This window comes from Sorex araneus, chromosome X (assembly GCF_027595985.1).
Source record: "Sorex araneus isolate mSorAra2 chromosome X, mSorAra2.pri, whole genome shotgun sequence".
Lineage (NCBI taxonomy): Eukaryota > Metazoa > Chordata > Mammalia > Eulipotyphla > Soricidae > Sorex > Sorex araneus.
Window position 1 is genome coordinate 17,130,582 of NC_073313.1, and position 15,971 is coordinate 17,146,552.

The 15,971-nt window shown below is 46.4% G+C and overlaps 1 protein-coding gene and 1 non-coding gene across 3 annotated transcripts in view; both read left to right on the forward strand.

Moving 5' to 3' along the window:
- Positions 1 to 15,971, forward strand: part of REPS2 (RALBP1 associated Eps domain containing 2) — a 243,405-nt gene that overhangs the window by 154,632 nt on the left and 72,802 nt on the right. For both annotated transcript variants that reach the window (XM_055121665.1, XM_055121666.1), the window contains exons 9-11: positions 7,286 to 7,380; positions 13,174 to 13,243; positions 15,598 to 15,651. In XM_055121665.1, the coding sequence (XP_054977640.1) occupies positions 7,286 to 7,380; positions 13,174 to 13,243; positions 15,598 to 15,651 (219 nt within the window). The remainder of the gene's footprint in view (positions 1 to 7,285; positions 7,381 to 13,173; positions 13,244 to 15,597; positions 15,652 to 15,971) is intronic.
- On the forward strand, positions 6,554 to 6,717 carry LOC129400575 (U1 spliceosomal RNA). The gene has a single exon (XR_008627788.1). It is a non-coding gene; the product is annotated as a U1 spliceosomal RNA (small nuclear RNA).

The window sequence follows — 15,971 nt, forward strand, 5'->3', positions numbered from 1 at the left end:
CTCTTTCTTCCTTCTTTCCTTTCTCTCCCTCCCTCCCTGCCCTCCCTCCCTCCCTCCCTCCCTCCCTCCCTCCCTCCTCTCTCTCTCTCTCTTCTTTCTTTCTTTCTTTCTTTCTTTCTTTCTTTCTTTCTTTCTTTCTTTCTTTCTTTCTTTCTTTCTTTCTTTCTTTCTTTCTTCCTCCTCTTTTCCTTTTTTGCTTTTTGGGTCATACCTGGCAATGCTCAGCATAGATATTCCTGGCTCTGTACCTGCCTCTGCACTCAGGAATTACTTCTGGTGGTGCTTGGAGGACCATATGGGATGCCAGGGATCGAACTCGTGTCAGCCATGTGCAAGGCAAAACGCCCTCCCTACTGTGCTGTAGCTCCATTCCCTCAGTGATTTCTTTAGCTGTTGTTTACACATCACATTTGCCTTCCTGTTCCTCAGGGACTCCAACGATTCTTAGATCGTTCCTCTTGAACTCACCCCATGTTCTTTCGCTCAGCATCTGTTGTCCTGCTCTTCAGAGCTCCTATTGAGCTTTCACGTCACATACCACACCCTTCATTTCTGTCATTTCTGACCAGAGTAGGTTTTTTTTTTTTTCATTTCAGCTCTTGTACTTTGTTGAGCGTTGGTGATTACTACGGGTGCTATCCTTTCTTTGAACTCATTGATCGTCCTCATCATGGCGTCACTAAAGACGTTTTCTGAGCATTTCCTGGTGTCGTCTCTGTCTTTGGTGATACTCTCACTCGCTGAGTTTGATGGGCTTCAGCATCTTTCCCCCACTGGTTTTCGAGAGCTCTTGCTGCGCGCTGCGGGTGAATCTTTGTAGTTAGACCCCCTGGAAGATGCTGAAGCGTTAGGGGTGTGGCTCTCTTTCTTCTCTGCCCATCTTCGCCAGGTGACAGGAAGGATAATTACGAGCAGTGTGGGATTTGTTGAGCAGGTGGGTCAGGCCGACGCTTAAGGCTCCACACTTTAGGAGCTATGCTTGGGGCCCTTAATACGGCACGTGTTGGGTGAGGAGGTGCTGGGAGGGAGGGGCTCTGCTGGGAGGGGCTCTGCTCCTGTCCCAGGCCGGGCCGTGACATCAGCCGGAGCAGGCCACACCCGGGCTGGCCCAGCAGCGGCAGAAGCTCAGGTGTCTCTCGCCCTGATCTGATTTACGTTAGTCAGCAAAGTCTAGCTTCTGATGGAAGGGTCCAGATGCAGGTGCTGCTGCAAGCAGCCTTCCTGCCTCTTTCAGAAAGGTCTGGAACTTAAGGGAGGCCAGTCACACTGACTATTGCAAGAGGAACCGGCAGTGTCTAAGGACAATGTGACTGGTCATTAGTAGAGTCCATTCTGTGCTTAGATGGGCCGAGTGACTGTGCAGAGGGCAGGGCGCTTGCCTTGACCCAGGTTCCCTCCTATCCCTGCCACGTCATAGGGTCCCCCAAACCCACCAGCAGTGATCCCTGAGCACTGTGCCAGGAGTAAAAAATAAAATTTCTTTTGTAGTTTTGGACAGGTGTGGAAAAAGTTTTAGGTCATCTTACCTAGGTAGTTCCTAACAACGACACTAGATTCAGAGTGCCCCAAGGACTTCTTATCTACGTTAATGTTGGCATGTCTGACTCTTAATGGAAAATTGTGGCATTTAGGGGCTGGAAATGTTGCAGGGCCTGAGTGCTGGCCTGGCAAGTGGCAGCATCACCTTCTCCCCCAGCTGCTACCCGCCTGATGCCCAGGCTTCACTCCGTAGTGATTCCTTGCGGCGGAACACTGCAGGCAGCACAGCTGAAAATGCAGGCCATCACTCCCAGCTGTTGTGTCACACTGCTCCTTCTCCATCTCACCTGCCCTCCGCCCCCCACACACACCTGTGGTAGATTCCAGCCATTGGCTAGTCGTCCTGGCCCTTGTGTCCCGTGGCCTTGGATCACGCTGGACAAGAACTGAGTGTTAAACGTAGGTAAAGAGATATACATGACAACCTTTCGGTGTCTGTATTGCGAACCACAGGGCTCTAAAGGGGAGGGAGGGAGGGTGGGAGGGAGTAAGGGAAGGAGAGAGAGAGAAAGAGGTGGGGGAGAGAGAGGTGTCTGCCATAGAGGTAGTTTGCAGGTGGGGGTGATGGGAGAGAAATTGGGGACACTAGTGGTGGGATTTGGGCTGCACTAGCTTGAGATTGGGCTGCACTAGCTCGCGACAGGGACAAATGGAGATGTTACTGGCTCCCGCTCGAGCAAATCGAAGATCAACGGGACTACAAGTGATACGAGTGATACAAGTGGTGGGATGTGCACTGGTGGAGGGATGGGTGTTGGGACACTGCATGGCTGAAACCTAATCATCAACAGCTTTCTAAGTGTCTATTTCACAGTGATTGGATAAAAAAAAAAGGTTGGCGAGCTTCCTGGCCCTTGGCTGTGGGCACGCGTGCATGCACTGCCTCTCCCCCAGTGTGCAAGTTGGGCAACCAAGCGCTGTTATCTGACCCATGCTCATCGCCGCAACAATGTCATCGACGAAGGGAGGGTGGGTTTCCGGGAAAGTGATCCAGGGCAATCTGATTGTTTAAAAGTGTCACTTTTCAGTGCCAGAGAGAGTAGCAGGTCAGATGCCTGCCTCACGCGACAGATCCAGGTACGCTTCTCAGTACCCTAGTACCCGACATGGTCCTGCAAGCTCACTGGGCCCTCAGCACTGTCGGGTGTGGCCCCCAAACGAAACAAAACAAAAAGTGCCGTTTCCTGTTAGGGAGTGAGAGTGAGGCTCAGACAGGCAGCCTGCCAAGCATATGGCGGCGACTAGTGATAGGTGAACATATTTGGGAGAGAGTGAATCATTCTGGGGTGCTCCCAGAATGCCTCTGTAGAATGCATGAAGGGGAGGGTTCAGAGAAAACTGTGGCTCATTTCAGGGTTTAGCGTTTGCTGGTGCTGCTACTTCCTGCCGCCAGAAACTGCCCAGCTCCTGGCCTGCTCGCCCTCTTTGCAGCTTGCCCTCATGAGGGGGAGCGCGGGAATTCACTTGCAATCCGACGGCGTGATGCAGTGCTAGCTGTCTTTGGTTTGTTTCTCTCCACTCCCGATTCTTCCCTCTTCTCACTTGATTTCTCTGGAATGAGGCAAAGAAATGACCGTTCCTGGGGCCATCCTGGTCACTGTGCAGCTCTGGTGACTGAGTTGGGTCATTGAGGAACCCCTTTTGCCGAGAGTGGGGCCGCCGCCTCAGGAAGACGGGGCAGTTCAGAAGGCTCTGTGTGCTGCCTGCGTTATTCAGCTCAGTTACTGCCTTGACACTTTTGTCTGGAGGGCCTGCTGCGAGAGTTCTGGGCAGCTTCTCCCATTTCGCTTACCTTTGTGATTTGGGGGTGGGGTGTCTAGTAATGCTTGCCATTTGTTCGCTGTGAGGCCGAGGAGCCTACTCGAGGCTCCAGGACTCCTTGTTTGAGAAGTCATTTTGTAGGTGTCCCAGTGTTGCACGATGGTTTCAAAAGTCACCGACAACTGTCTCTACAGACCTGGAAGTCCCAAGCAAAACGCGTGAAGAGAAAGTGCCTGTTGGTTTCCTTCGGGCTGCAGGCCGGGGGCCGGGGGCCGGGGGAACAGGCGTCTCGGCCAAGGGCAGCCCCTTTCCTACAAGTGAAGCCCCCGGTTTCTGCCTGGTAAAGACCATCAACATGTATTTATTCAGAAGCCACTGAGGGAACCCGTCACACACCCTTCCATTGAATAAAAATTGCATATCATTTTCAGACCTTGTGGGATTATGCTTAAATAAGAATGATAGTTCTAAGCAGAAAACGTGAGAGACCTCATAAAACCCCATCAGCTTGGCACTGGTCTATTTTAGGCAGACCCTGAGGAAAGTTTAGCAGTTAGCTTTTAAATGCTTTATTATCCGTGTTTATCTTTGTATATGGTTGAAGAAAATGGCCATAGCTATCTAGGTCTTCTCTGTGCTTTTAGATTCGTTGCAAACCAAAACAGAACAAAAAAAGAAATAAAACGAAGTGGTCCTGTTAATTGGGAGTTGTGGGTGCATTTATATGCCCCATTTGGCTTTTAAAAATGACTTAGCTTTTAATTCTGTCCTAGCATTTCCTTAACCGATCCATGTTTAGTCTTTTCAAAATGTGAAATCCAGGGCCAGAGCAATAGTACAGCAGGTAGGGTGCTCGCCTTGCACATGGCCGACCTGAGTCTGATCCCCTGCATCCCATAGGGTCCCCACAAGACTGCCAGGAGTGAGTCCTGAGCACAGAGCCAGGAGTAACCCTTGAGCATCAAGCATGCAGGCTCCAAAACCAAACCAACAAACAAAAAAAAAGAAATCCAATGCTTGACAAGACACTGGTGAAGAGTATACCTTTGGTTCCTGTCACGACGTGTTCAAAACTATAAAGCTAGTGTTGAGTAAAATAATGGCAAAATAATGATAGCAGTTATCATTTTCTTTAATGGCAGAACTGCTTCCTTTTCCCTGACAGTGAAAATCAAAGGGCAGAGTAAGAAGGGAAAGATTGTCAGTGGCCTCTTGACACCTCTCCTGTCCAGGTGCCCCGGGGTGGCAGGCAGGTAGAGACAGGCCGAGACTCTCCGTATGGACCAGGGGCTTCTCACCAGCACTGCCTTCGAGGAAGCTGCGAGCTGCAGCTGCGCCCCCGAAACTGCCCACGCCCCGCCCGGTAGGCACACGGTAGGCATCACAGCACACAGTTCCCGAGAATGCATTCGGAATTCAGCTGACGACTTTTCCTGACCCCCTACATTCAGTTCTGCAGCCCCCGTGGCGGCCTTGGCCCCCATTTCAGAAGCCAGGAGTTGGGGGGTGGCTGTCAGCAGGACTTGGTGCAGGACTGAAGTCTAGCTGTGACCGCAGGGAGGACGGTCTGAGACGCACAGCGGAGGCCTGAGCTTCGGGCAGTAGGGGTGAGGCAGGGCTCATGCGGCAGTGCAGAGAGCTGCTGGGGGTATAGCAGGTGTAGAGGGTTTAGCCTGCAGTGCAGAGTTTCAGTGGGGCTCCAGGCGAGGCGGGAAAGGAAGGCGGGGGCTAGGTGGTGGGCAGAGACATTGGTATGTGCTCAGCTGGGCAGTGGCATAAATGTCCATTGACTCTCCAAACGCCTGCGCTGCTTGTTGAGCAGAGAGAGGCTTTTGAGGGGCAGTGACAGAAACCGGAAGACCAGGTTATGGCAGTAGTCATGTCAGCGCGCCATGTGAAAGGCCATTGTCACATAGTCCTACTCAGGGCACCAGCAAACTCAGCAAGACTTTCCGTTGGTTAAGACGTCTCCGTGGCTGGGCTGAGAAGCACCTCAGCTGTGCTTTGGCCCCAGGAAGCAGTGAGCTCACCAGGTGCACTCACAGAAGCGCCAGGCCCCTGTCCCCTCACCTGGATCAGTGAAATTTAGACCAGAGTAAGCAAACCTTTGGGGTACCTGCGCTCAGAGGCAAGTGCTCGCTGTTACTTGGTGGCCAATGGCTGGTGTTTTATTGTGTGGGAGGGCTGGCGTGTCCAACCCTGCAAAATGCCCGAGAGGCTGAGAGTGTGGGAAGGATGAAAAATCAATGCCAGTCCATTTGTATTTTATTTTATTCTTTGGTTTGGGCACCAAATCCGGCGGTGCTCAGGACTTACTCCTGGCTTTGCACTCAAGGATTATTCCCTGCGGGGCTCAGGGACCATATGGGATGCTGGAGCTCAAACCAAAACTGACCAGGTGCAAGGAAAACACCTACCCCCCTGTACTATCGATTCCCTCCTTCCTTCCTTCATTAGATGTTGGGTATAACCCGAGACCTGTTCACACGAAGTATGAGCTTTATCCCAAACCATATCGATGGGCCCCTCCAGTTAATTTTTAACATTGGATGAAACCCCATCATTTTTTTCTTTTTGGATCACACCCGGCAATCCACAATGGTTACTCCTGGCTCATGCACTCAGGAATGACTCCTGGCAATGCTTGGGGGACCATATGGAATGCTGGGAATCGAACCCGGGTTGGCCGCATGCAAGGCAAACACCTTCCCCGCTGTGCTATCGATCCAGCCCTTTCCTTTTTTTTTAAAGAAGCATTGCATTAGCACCTTGAATTTTTTATTGGCTGGTCTTGATTTGACTTGTGACTTCTGTTCCTTTTCAGAATATTGGCAGCTTTTCAAGTTGTTGAGATGTTTCTTTCTTAATTACACAGTAGCTAAATGGTGACACCAAATCTGCTTCTAACTAGCATGGGTGTGAAGCAGTAGCTCACTCGGCATGGCTTTCCTCACACTGATCCCATTCAGCTGCCCACCTAAAGGTCTTTCCCATTGTTAGGTGTTAGAAGACACCTGTCACCTGAGTCCCTGTGATAAATTAGCAGGATTTTAATTACTCCCGCCCCCCAAAAGAAATGAGCATCCCATGATGTCTTCTTGGACACATATAGTTATAAGATCTTGCCTCTTGCTAACAATCATAGCTAAAAGGCAGTGCCACCTGAGTGGATGTTGGTACCTTTAAGACTGTCACCATAAGTCATCGCCATTTACAAATGGTGTCAGGAGAAGAATTCACACGTAGGTGTGTGATACTCACCTGGCAGGGGAGATACCATGATCACAAAGCTGGTTTTCCCAGGGTGAGGCTTATCCATTGCACTCTGGATGTGCTGACCCCTGTGATTTCCCCAAACGTGGGAAACTTGACTGCGAAGTTTGTAGTACTGGGGGACAAGAAAAAAAAAAGCCCTGAAACTTGGGTGTGTGATAGTGACAACAAGTGTGGAGCACAACTACATTACAGCATGCAGTGCTAAAAGTCTAGGCTTTCCTGCAAGAGTCACTGCAGCCCAGTCACAGCTATTCCATTTCTGAACTCTGTGCAGCCATGAAGAAGTGGCTCAGTTTCCCAGCCCCTCAGTTTCATCGGCTGTGAAGTGGGGATAAGAGAAGTACGGAGTTGTGTGTGTAAGGAACTTGAAATACTGCTTTGACATAATTAATGCTAGAAATGGGAGGATTTTTTGTTTTTGTTTCTGATTTTGCTTTTTGGGTCACACCCGGCGATGCACAGGGGTTACTCCTGGCTCGTGCACTCAGGAATTACTCCTGGCGGTGCTTGGGGGACCAGATGGGATGCTGGGAATCGAACCTGGGTCGGCCGTGAGCAAGGCAAACACCCTACCTGCTGTGCTATTGCTCCAGCCCCAATCAGGACTAGTTTGTTGCTGTATCTACTAGGCAAAGAAAAGCTGATCAGAATCAATGACCACTGTGGGCTGTAGTAGATATTCTTATGTTATCTTTTTGTTTCTTTTCAGCCTTTCCAAAGCCCAAGTGGGAGTGTGGTTTATTTGATTCTTATTCTGAGTCCAAGCCAGCAAACCAACAACCCCGTGACTTGAATCGACTAGAGGTAAAGCATTTTGTTATATTCATGAGCAAAACTGTGTGAACTTTAGTCTATTAGCTTAGTTTTAAAACACAAAATCTAGAAAATTCTTGTTTATATTATATTTTGTCTTCATACTTGGTACTTTGAGGCTCTACCTTTTAACTCTAGAACCTGATAAGCACTGTTTGGTAAGAGAAGCAAAGTAGTCACTTGACCATCTAGAGGCGAAATTTAGGAAATAGCCAAAGACAGGAAAATGCTCGCCAACTTAGTCAGCCTAGATTTAATTTTGAAATGAACATGGCAGAGTTTTACTTTGAGCCACTGAGTATTAATTAATTAATAAGACACGGTGAACTAGAGCCATTTTTAGGGCCCACGATTCACATTCAACACTGCCCTCTCTTTTTAGCTTTTGGCCCAAACGAAGACTCAGTGGCCTGTTTCCTAAAGCCAGTTCAGAGAATGCCCCGAGAATTTAGCCTTTGATGGAAGGTGGCTCGTGGTCCTTAAATAAGCATCCGTAAGAAGGAGCCCTTGGGCTTAGTGTTGAGAGTAACACTCTGACCACCGTTATTGCCCCTTTGATTGCTACACTGGCAGCGTAGTAGACCCCTGCTGTTCAGCCCTAAAACACGTCTGCAAATGCTTAGTAAGGGAAGATTTGTTGATATTCTTGCTTGGAGTCTCTGATCCTTGTATTACCCTCGTCAGATGAGAGAAGTCAAAGGCAGGTCCAGGGCCATTTCTCTGATTTCTCCTGTTATTTCTCCTTTGTCACGGGGCCGTCATGCCTGCAGTATGCATTGCAGGTGACGTCCCGTGCTCCTTTGATCAATCAAGCCTGCTTCTGGTATCATGTCTTGTGACCTCTCTCTACTGTTTCTTTGACTCAGAGCTTCCATGTCATTTCACTCAAGAGACTTCTAGTCATGGGGAAAAGACACAAGGAAAAACAATGAAAGGAGGAGTATGGATGGGCATTTAGAGAGTTGGAGCATAAAGATCGTTTTCTGTGTGCATTTGATGAAGAAAAGCAGATTTAGTAGGAAACCACTTTTCACAGCCGCAGTAAAATCTTGCGCTGGTGCTTTGCTTTGTTATGTTATGGTTCCCCTGATTCTAGAAAATCTTAAATTTGACAGGCAGTTTACTAAAGCATGTCAAATTCTGATTCTTTTTAGATAAAGCGGATGCTTTATTCTAACTTATTATGGTATCAGACAATCCTGTCCTTCCAACAGAGGCAAATAATAGTATTTTAGAAATTACTGAATCATGTTACTTTCCCATATGATTTCATTTATCATTCATCTAAAAGTATAGGAGAAAATACATACCTTGCTATGAATTTTGGAAGCACGCACTCATGCACGCACACACACACACACACACACACTCATACACACCTACACACCTAACACATGGCTAGGAGTTTTGGAAGCACGTTCACACGTGCACGTGCACATGCACACACAGCTATTAATTTTTGAAGCGCTCACGCACACATACACACCCCTCTGGTTTGAATTTTGGAAGCATGCACACGTGCGCGCGTGCACGCGCACACACACAGATGTCCTTCAGGGCATTATGTGTATTAGCCTTTATAGATGTTGTGCATCTATAAATACTTTGTATACTTTAATTGGCCTCCTGGGGGAAGCAAGGCAAAAGCTACCTGGTCCTTACTTTGCCCTTCCAAATAAACAAAAAAGTAAACCAATAACAGTAAAAGTTTTCCCGATCAAGCTGATAACCTCTCAGGACAGATATATGGAACAGAATTCAGGGGTAAGGCTGTAGGACTAATTGATGGGTTACCAATTCAAGAAGCTTAAGTTAGATTTTATTAGCCAGTGATGAAATCGTTCTTATTCGTCTGTTTTAGTTCATCCTTCTTTCTACCAGCCTTTTGATCTCTCATGAATGCATGGAGTTAAAAGTGATTTTGGTAGCAGACTTGTGAGGGATGGGGGGGAGGGGGGAAGGGGGTGGGACCGAGGTGCTTGTGCTGTGACTGAATTTGGAGCTAATTCAGTTCATGACCAGTACTTCTTTTTCTAAAGACAGCAGAGCTTCATTAACAAGTTTCTCTGTGGCCCTGGACTTACTTTTCATCAAGACTTAAAAGTTTCTCTTGTACAGAGACGGGAAATCCTTCTCTGCTGCCCGTGTGGGTCCAGCAGCATCCAGAAGCAGCCTCCTTGGGTTAACCACTTGCGTGGATTCGGGAGGAGTGTTTGATTCTTAAGATCGGGTCTCCACTCTGAGCCTAAGAGATGGGGAACTGCCTCAAAAGCTTCGACTCCGATGACATCTTGGATAGTGAGTCTCAGTCCAATCAATTGTCCTATGAGTCGATCCCAAGCCTGGACCAGGAGTTCTCTGTAGATCTGCCAGCAGCCCACCGGAGTTCGGCAGAAAATCCTTGGATCCAAGCAGAATTAGCTAGAATCCAGAGACTCAGGTGTGGTCGGTGTCTTCCTATTGACACCTATGTGTTTAGCCAAGCAGCAGCTCAAGGAAATCCCCAGGAGTGTGCTATCTGTCTGTCGGACTTTCTTGTCGGAGATCACATTCGCTGCCTGCCCTGCAAGCACTCCTTCCATATGGACTGCATAGGGCAGTGGTTGGTGTTATCCTACACGTGCCCGTGCTGCAGGCTGCCCTGTCATGCCGTAGAGTAACCAGGCCAGGGAGGTAGTGCCGGGAGTCAGGCTGCAGTGGCTTGTCGGCAGCTGCAGCGGTTACAACCCCAATTCCATTCCCTGCCACCAAATATGGTCTCCCGAGCACTGCCAGGGGTCACTCACGAGCCCCAGAGGCAGGAATCGCCCCTGAACCCCTGTCTGGTGTAACCTCCTCCCCCCTCACCCCCCAGACACCCACTGCATTTCTCGAAGAAACTTCTTGTCTGCTTTGAAGTGAACCTACGCTTTTATGGGGGGGTTGTTGTTTGGGGCCCCTCCCGGGGTCACTCCAGGCTGGCCTGGAGAATAGATGGAGTGATGGGAATTGAATATGGGCCTGCCTGCTGTATGCTTGCTCTCTAAACCCCTTTCTGCGTCTTTCATCTTCTGTCACGGAATCCAAAGATGTCTCTTTTCAGAATGTTTTCAGAATGAAGACATGATGCATAGGTTTTCTCAAAATTTCTGAACTGTGTAGATACTGACACAAGGTACCTGATACTGTAGAAAATGAAGGGTCAAAGTAGAAATCTATATCTCTGTAAAGTCTTGTGCCGTCCTGTGCAGGTACTTCAATGTATAATTGCATCTTATGATTCACGAAGTGTGTGTGTAAAATGCTACATCTGTTGTATCTCTTTCTTTTAAGCTAAGGAAAAAGATAAGTGGCTGTTTCTCCTAATTGAAATAATTCTCTTTTCTCTTTTTTCCTGCTCATAATTGTAATTGGCTTTCGGGTTAATAAAATTATGTTTTAAATATGCTGAACTAAAATATTAACTAGTGTAGTTGAACTAAATATTGAACTAAAATATTAAAGCATTTAAATATGCTGAACCAAAAATTATGTTTCGAATATGCTGAACTAAAATAAAAGTAAAGTGTGTGTGAAAAAAAAAAGAATTAAAGGTCATAATTTCTGGAACACTCTCTTCAATAGTGTCTCTTACAACTTAGGTGACTGGATTTCTTTCTCTTTCCCAAAAGTCTGACTGAGATATAATTCACATACTATACTCATCTAAAGCATACAGTTCATTGGTTTTTAGTATATGAGCAACCATCACTATAATCTAATTTTTAATTTTTGTTCTTCGGGTCTACCTGGATGTTCTCAGGAAGCTTACTCCTGGCTCAGTGCTCAGGGATCACTCTGGCCTGCCTCGGGGAAATGTAGGGGTGCCAGGGATTGAACCTGGGTTGGCCACGTGCAACGAAAGTGCCCTGCCCACTGTACTATTTATCTGGCTCCTATCATCTAATTTTAAAACACTTTTATGAGCCTCAAAAGAAAGCCTCTACATGTTATTTCATTCTTCTGTCCTGTCATTCTCTGGTAACTGAATCTGTTTCCTGTCTCAGAATTTGCCCATTCTGGACATTTCATATAAACAGAACCATCCATTATGTAGTCTTCTGTGAGTGCTCTGTTTTACTTAGCATAATGTTTTAAAAGTTCATTCATGTTGTCAGATGTGTTAGCACTCTATTTTTTATTCCATTATGTGAATCTACTACCGTTTGTTCATCCATTCTTCTCTTGGTGAGCATATGGGTTGTTTTCACCATTAGACTCTTGGGGGGAAATGCTGCTATGAGCCTTCATGTACAGGGATTTTGTTTCTGTTTTTGTCATACCCAGTGTTGCTCAGGGCTTACTCCTGGCTCTGCGCTCAGGGATTACTCCTGACAGGGCCCAGGGCACCATATGGAGCTCAGAGATCGAATCTGGGTTGGCTGCGTGCAAGGCAAACACCTCACCTGCTGCACTGTCATTCTGGCCCCTCATGTGCAAGTTTCTATGTGAACATATGTTTTCAGTTCTCTTGGATAGATACCTAGGAGCAAAATCATTGGATTATATTTTAGCTTGTGTTTAACATTGTGAGCAACTATCAGAATGCTTTCCAACTAGGCAAGGGCTGGGGCGATAGTGCAGCGGGTTGGGTGCTTGTCTTATATGCAGCCAACCTGGGTTTGATACCTGGCACCTCATATGCTTCCTGGAGCTCCATCGGAAGTGATCCCTGAGCACAGACTCAGGAGTAAACCCTGAGCAGCACTGGGTGTGGCCCAATACCCAACAAACACAAACAAACAAACAAACAAAATAACCCTTTTCAAAGCAGCTGTACCTTCTTACATTTGTCCACCATATATGAGGATTTGAACATCCCCACGTTCTTGTACACTCTTGCTAGTTTTCCTCCTTATTTTAGCCAGCTTCATTGGAGTGAAGTAATTTCTCATTTTTCAGTTTGTTTTTAATTTACTTTTGGTTTTGGGGTCACACACTGTGGAGCTCAGGGCATACTCCCAGATTTCCGCCCAGGGATCACTACTGGTGGAGCTCGGGGTACCAAGGATCAAACCTTGGTCAGCCATGTGCAAGGCAAGTGCCCTACTCTCTGTACTATCACTCTGGCCCTTTTCCCAGAATTTTTACACAATAAATATGTGTACATGAGTATATATTATTCATTCATTATTGTTAGAGTTCTTGGATTCCATGCTAAATAAGAACTTTTAAGAAATACACTTATAGTAAGTAGATTTTAAACAATTTTAAACTAATAAATGCTTGATGAATGTGCAGATTTCATTTCTCTTAATATAGGGGGTCCAGCCTAAGTAAATTAAGAGAAAATTTTGTTGGGTTCATCAATAAAATGTTGTATTCCTCCTCAAGGAGGATATTTGAATCAGAATTGAACACCTCTGCCTACTAGCTTCTGGCAGAGACCCACACGATGGGGCCGCTTGTGTCGGTCTCACGGCTTGTGGAGGATTGCATGAAGTACAGGTTTGTTCCTGCCTGACAATGCAAATGCTATATGATTCTCTAGCTGAACCCCACGCTGGATTCAGATACAATATACTGTCTGCCCATGTGCCTCAGTGAGAATCATGATTTTTTTATCATCTGTGTATTTAACTGTTTCCAATACAGATGCACTTTAATACCTCATCAGGAGTCGGAAAAAGGTAAAAGTTTATGAAATGTCAGGATTTACTGAAGGTAGAAGTATTGGCAAGAGATACAGCTTTTAAAATATTTTTATCATATATTTACCACTCTGCTTCTTTTCCAACCCATGTAAATTTACTTTTCTTTTCGAAGAAGACATCTGTTAAAGACATGGCTGACTTTCCTGTCTCTACCCAAGATAAGACTGTGGATGACAAGCAAGGTAGGAGAAGACTCGGTCTTATTCCTTTAGGAACATTAGGTTTCTTTCCTTCTTTTCGAATGGCTGGGTTCTGGAACATAAGAAGACAGTTCTTGGCACTTGAACATTCCAATAGATGTAGATCTGTAGCGCGAACGAACACATGTATAGCTATAGCATGATGGGTTAATGAATCCCAACTGTTGTCACAAAACTATAATTCATAAAGTGGCAGTCAGCAGGAGTCTCGGAGCTGCCATCCCATTGGCCCACTCTGATAGCAGCCAATCGAGTGCTGAGCCAATGGAGTGCTTAGTTTCTTGTGTTGGCAGAAGGTGACCACAAAACAACAGTCCGAGTACATGTTTGGACACAGGTCTAATCCACGAGGAAATGTTCTTTTGGAGTTTTATTGTCGACGACTTTGGGAGTGTTGGGGATATGGTGCGGAACATTGTAACAACCGTTTGCCCATCTGGTCGAGGTGGGCAAGGAGCCGCACAGCGTATGTCCCCTGGTATCGCTGCTGTCTAGCCCAGAGTTGGGTTCACCTGGGAATATCCCGAAGAACAGCCCGAACCCTCCAAGCCTCCTCCCCAACATGTGGAGACTCTCTCAGCCGCTTCCTCATGGACCATTTTCTTCAGTTCTCACAAAACTTCACACAGGCTGGTATGTTTCATTACCTGGTGTTAGGGAAGAGAGCAGTGAGAGCCAGGCTGTATGAACATTTACGTAGCAGGAAAAAGATCTACCAGAAGAAGAAGAGTTAGTTTCTAAATCTCAGGCCAGTATTCCTTCTGTTGTGTGATAAATGATTTCCTGCCCATGAGGGGGAAGTTTATCTGGAGGGACTAAACCCCACCGCAGTGATTAGGGGTGATGGGGGAGCCCTGCCATTGCTGCATTGCTCGGGGCAGGACAAGCATGAAAATGAAGTTTTCCATTAGGAAACAGAAGTCGCGTACTCTGTTTAAGTATTTGCTCAGGGAAGGCAGGCACAAGTGAGCCAGTCCTGCTCTTAGCTCCCGTGGGCAGACTGGCTGAAGTCTCATTCCCAGGGACGTTGATGTCCCTCACCTGGCCATCAGCAGTGCTGGCGGGAGATTCCTGCGAGCTTCCAGGCACTGTGGATTTGGAAAGTTCAGAACACTGCTTTGTTCTCCAGAGAATGTTTCCATGCTTAAAGCGATCTTCGTTATTTTTGAAAACGGTTTAGCAACTTGCCTAGGTTTGGAAGAGCATTTTTAAAAAAGAAAACCAGAGGGGCTAGAGCAATAGCACGGCAGGTAGGATGTTTGCCTTGCATACAACCGACCCGGGTTCGATTCCCAGCATCCCATATGGTCCTCTGAGCACTGCCAGGGGTAATTCCTGAGTGCAGAGCCAGGAGTAACACCCTGAGCATTGCCGCTGTGACCCAAAAAGAAAAAAAAAAAGAAAACCAGAAAGCTAGAAATTGAGCTTCCATACGACCCAGCAATACCACCTCTGGGAATATACCCTGGGAATATACTCAAAATCACACAACAGAAATGCCATCTGCACTTCTATGTTCATCACAACACTATTCACAATAGCCAGGATCTGGAAAAAACCCACGTGCCCGAGAATGGATGACTGGTTAAAAGGAACTATGGTACATCTATGCAATGGAATACTTTGCAGCTGTTAGGAAATATGAAATCATGAAATTCTCTTATAAATGGATGGACCTGGAGAGTATCATGCTGAGTGAAATGAGTTAGAAGGAGAGGGACAGACATAGAATGATTACTCTCATTTGTGGGATGAAAATAAACATAATATGAAACTAATACCAAGGACAGTGGAAACAAGGGCCAGGAGGACTGGCCCACATTTGGAAGCCTGCTTCAAGGGCTGGGGGAAAGGGCAGCTGGGATAGAGGAGGGACCACTACAATAAGGATAGCTAGAAATGATCACTCGGGATAAGAACTGCATGCTGAAAGGAGGTAAAGGAACAAACAGAATAACTTCTCAGTATATATATGGCAAACCATAATGCCCAAGAGGAAGCGGGGTGGTTGGGGAGAGGAATGTGCCCGCATTAGAGGGAGGCTGGGATGTGGGTGGCGGGAGGGAAACTGGGGTCGTTGGTGGTGAGAAATGTATACTGGTGGAAGGATGGGTGTTGGAACACCATTGTATGACTGAAACCAGTCATGAACAGCTTTGTAACTATCTTACAGTGACTCAAATGAAAAATTTAAAATAAAAAACAAAAAAAGAAAGTCAGTTATAACTAGGGATTCTTTGTTTCTAATATATCTCTGAAATTAAATAAAAGTTATAGTATTTTTTATTTTTTTATTTCCTTTTCTCTCTTGTTCTTTAAAAACAAAACTCTGCTAGCATTGAAAAGCACTACAGATGAGGCCAAACCAAAAGACATGCCCAAGGATTCAGGTAGGAGAAAAATCATATATATATATATGTATATGTGTATATACATATATATATATATACATGCGCACATATATAAACATGTTGTTGGGTGGGCCAGACCTGTGCTGCTCAAGGTTCACTCCTAGTGGGGCTCAGGGTAGAATCATGGGTACCGGGGATCGAACCCAGGTTGGCCACATGCAAGGCAGTTGCCCCATCTGCTGAACTTTTGCTCTGGACCCAAAATGCATTTTATATATTACTATGTAAACATTTATAAATATCCAAGAATTGTAGTGAGTAGAATATTAGTATATCTGTGCTTGTATGTATGTTCTCTC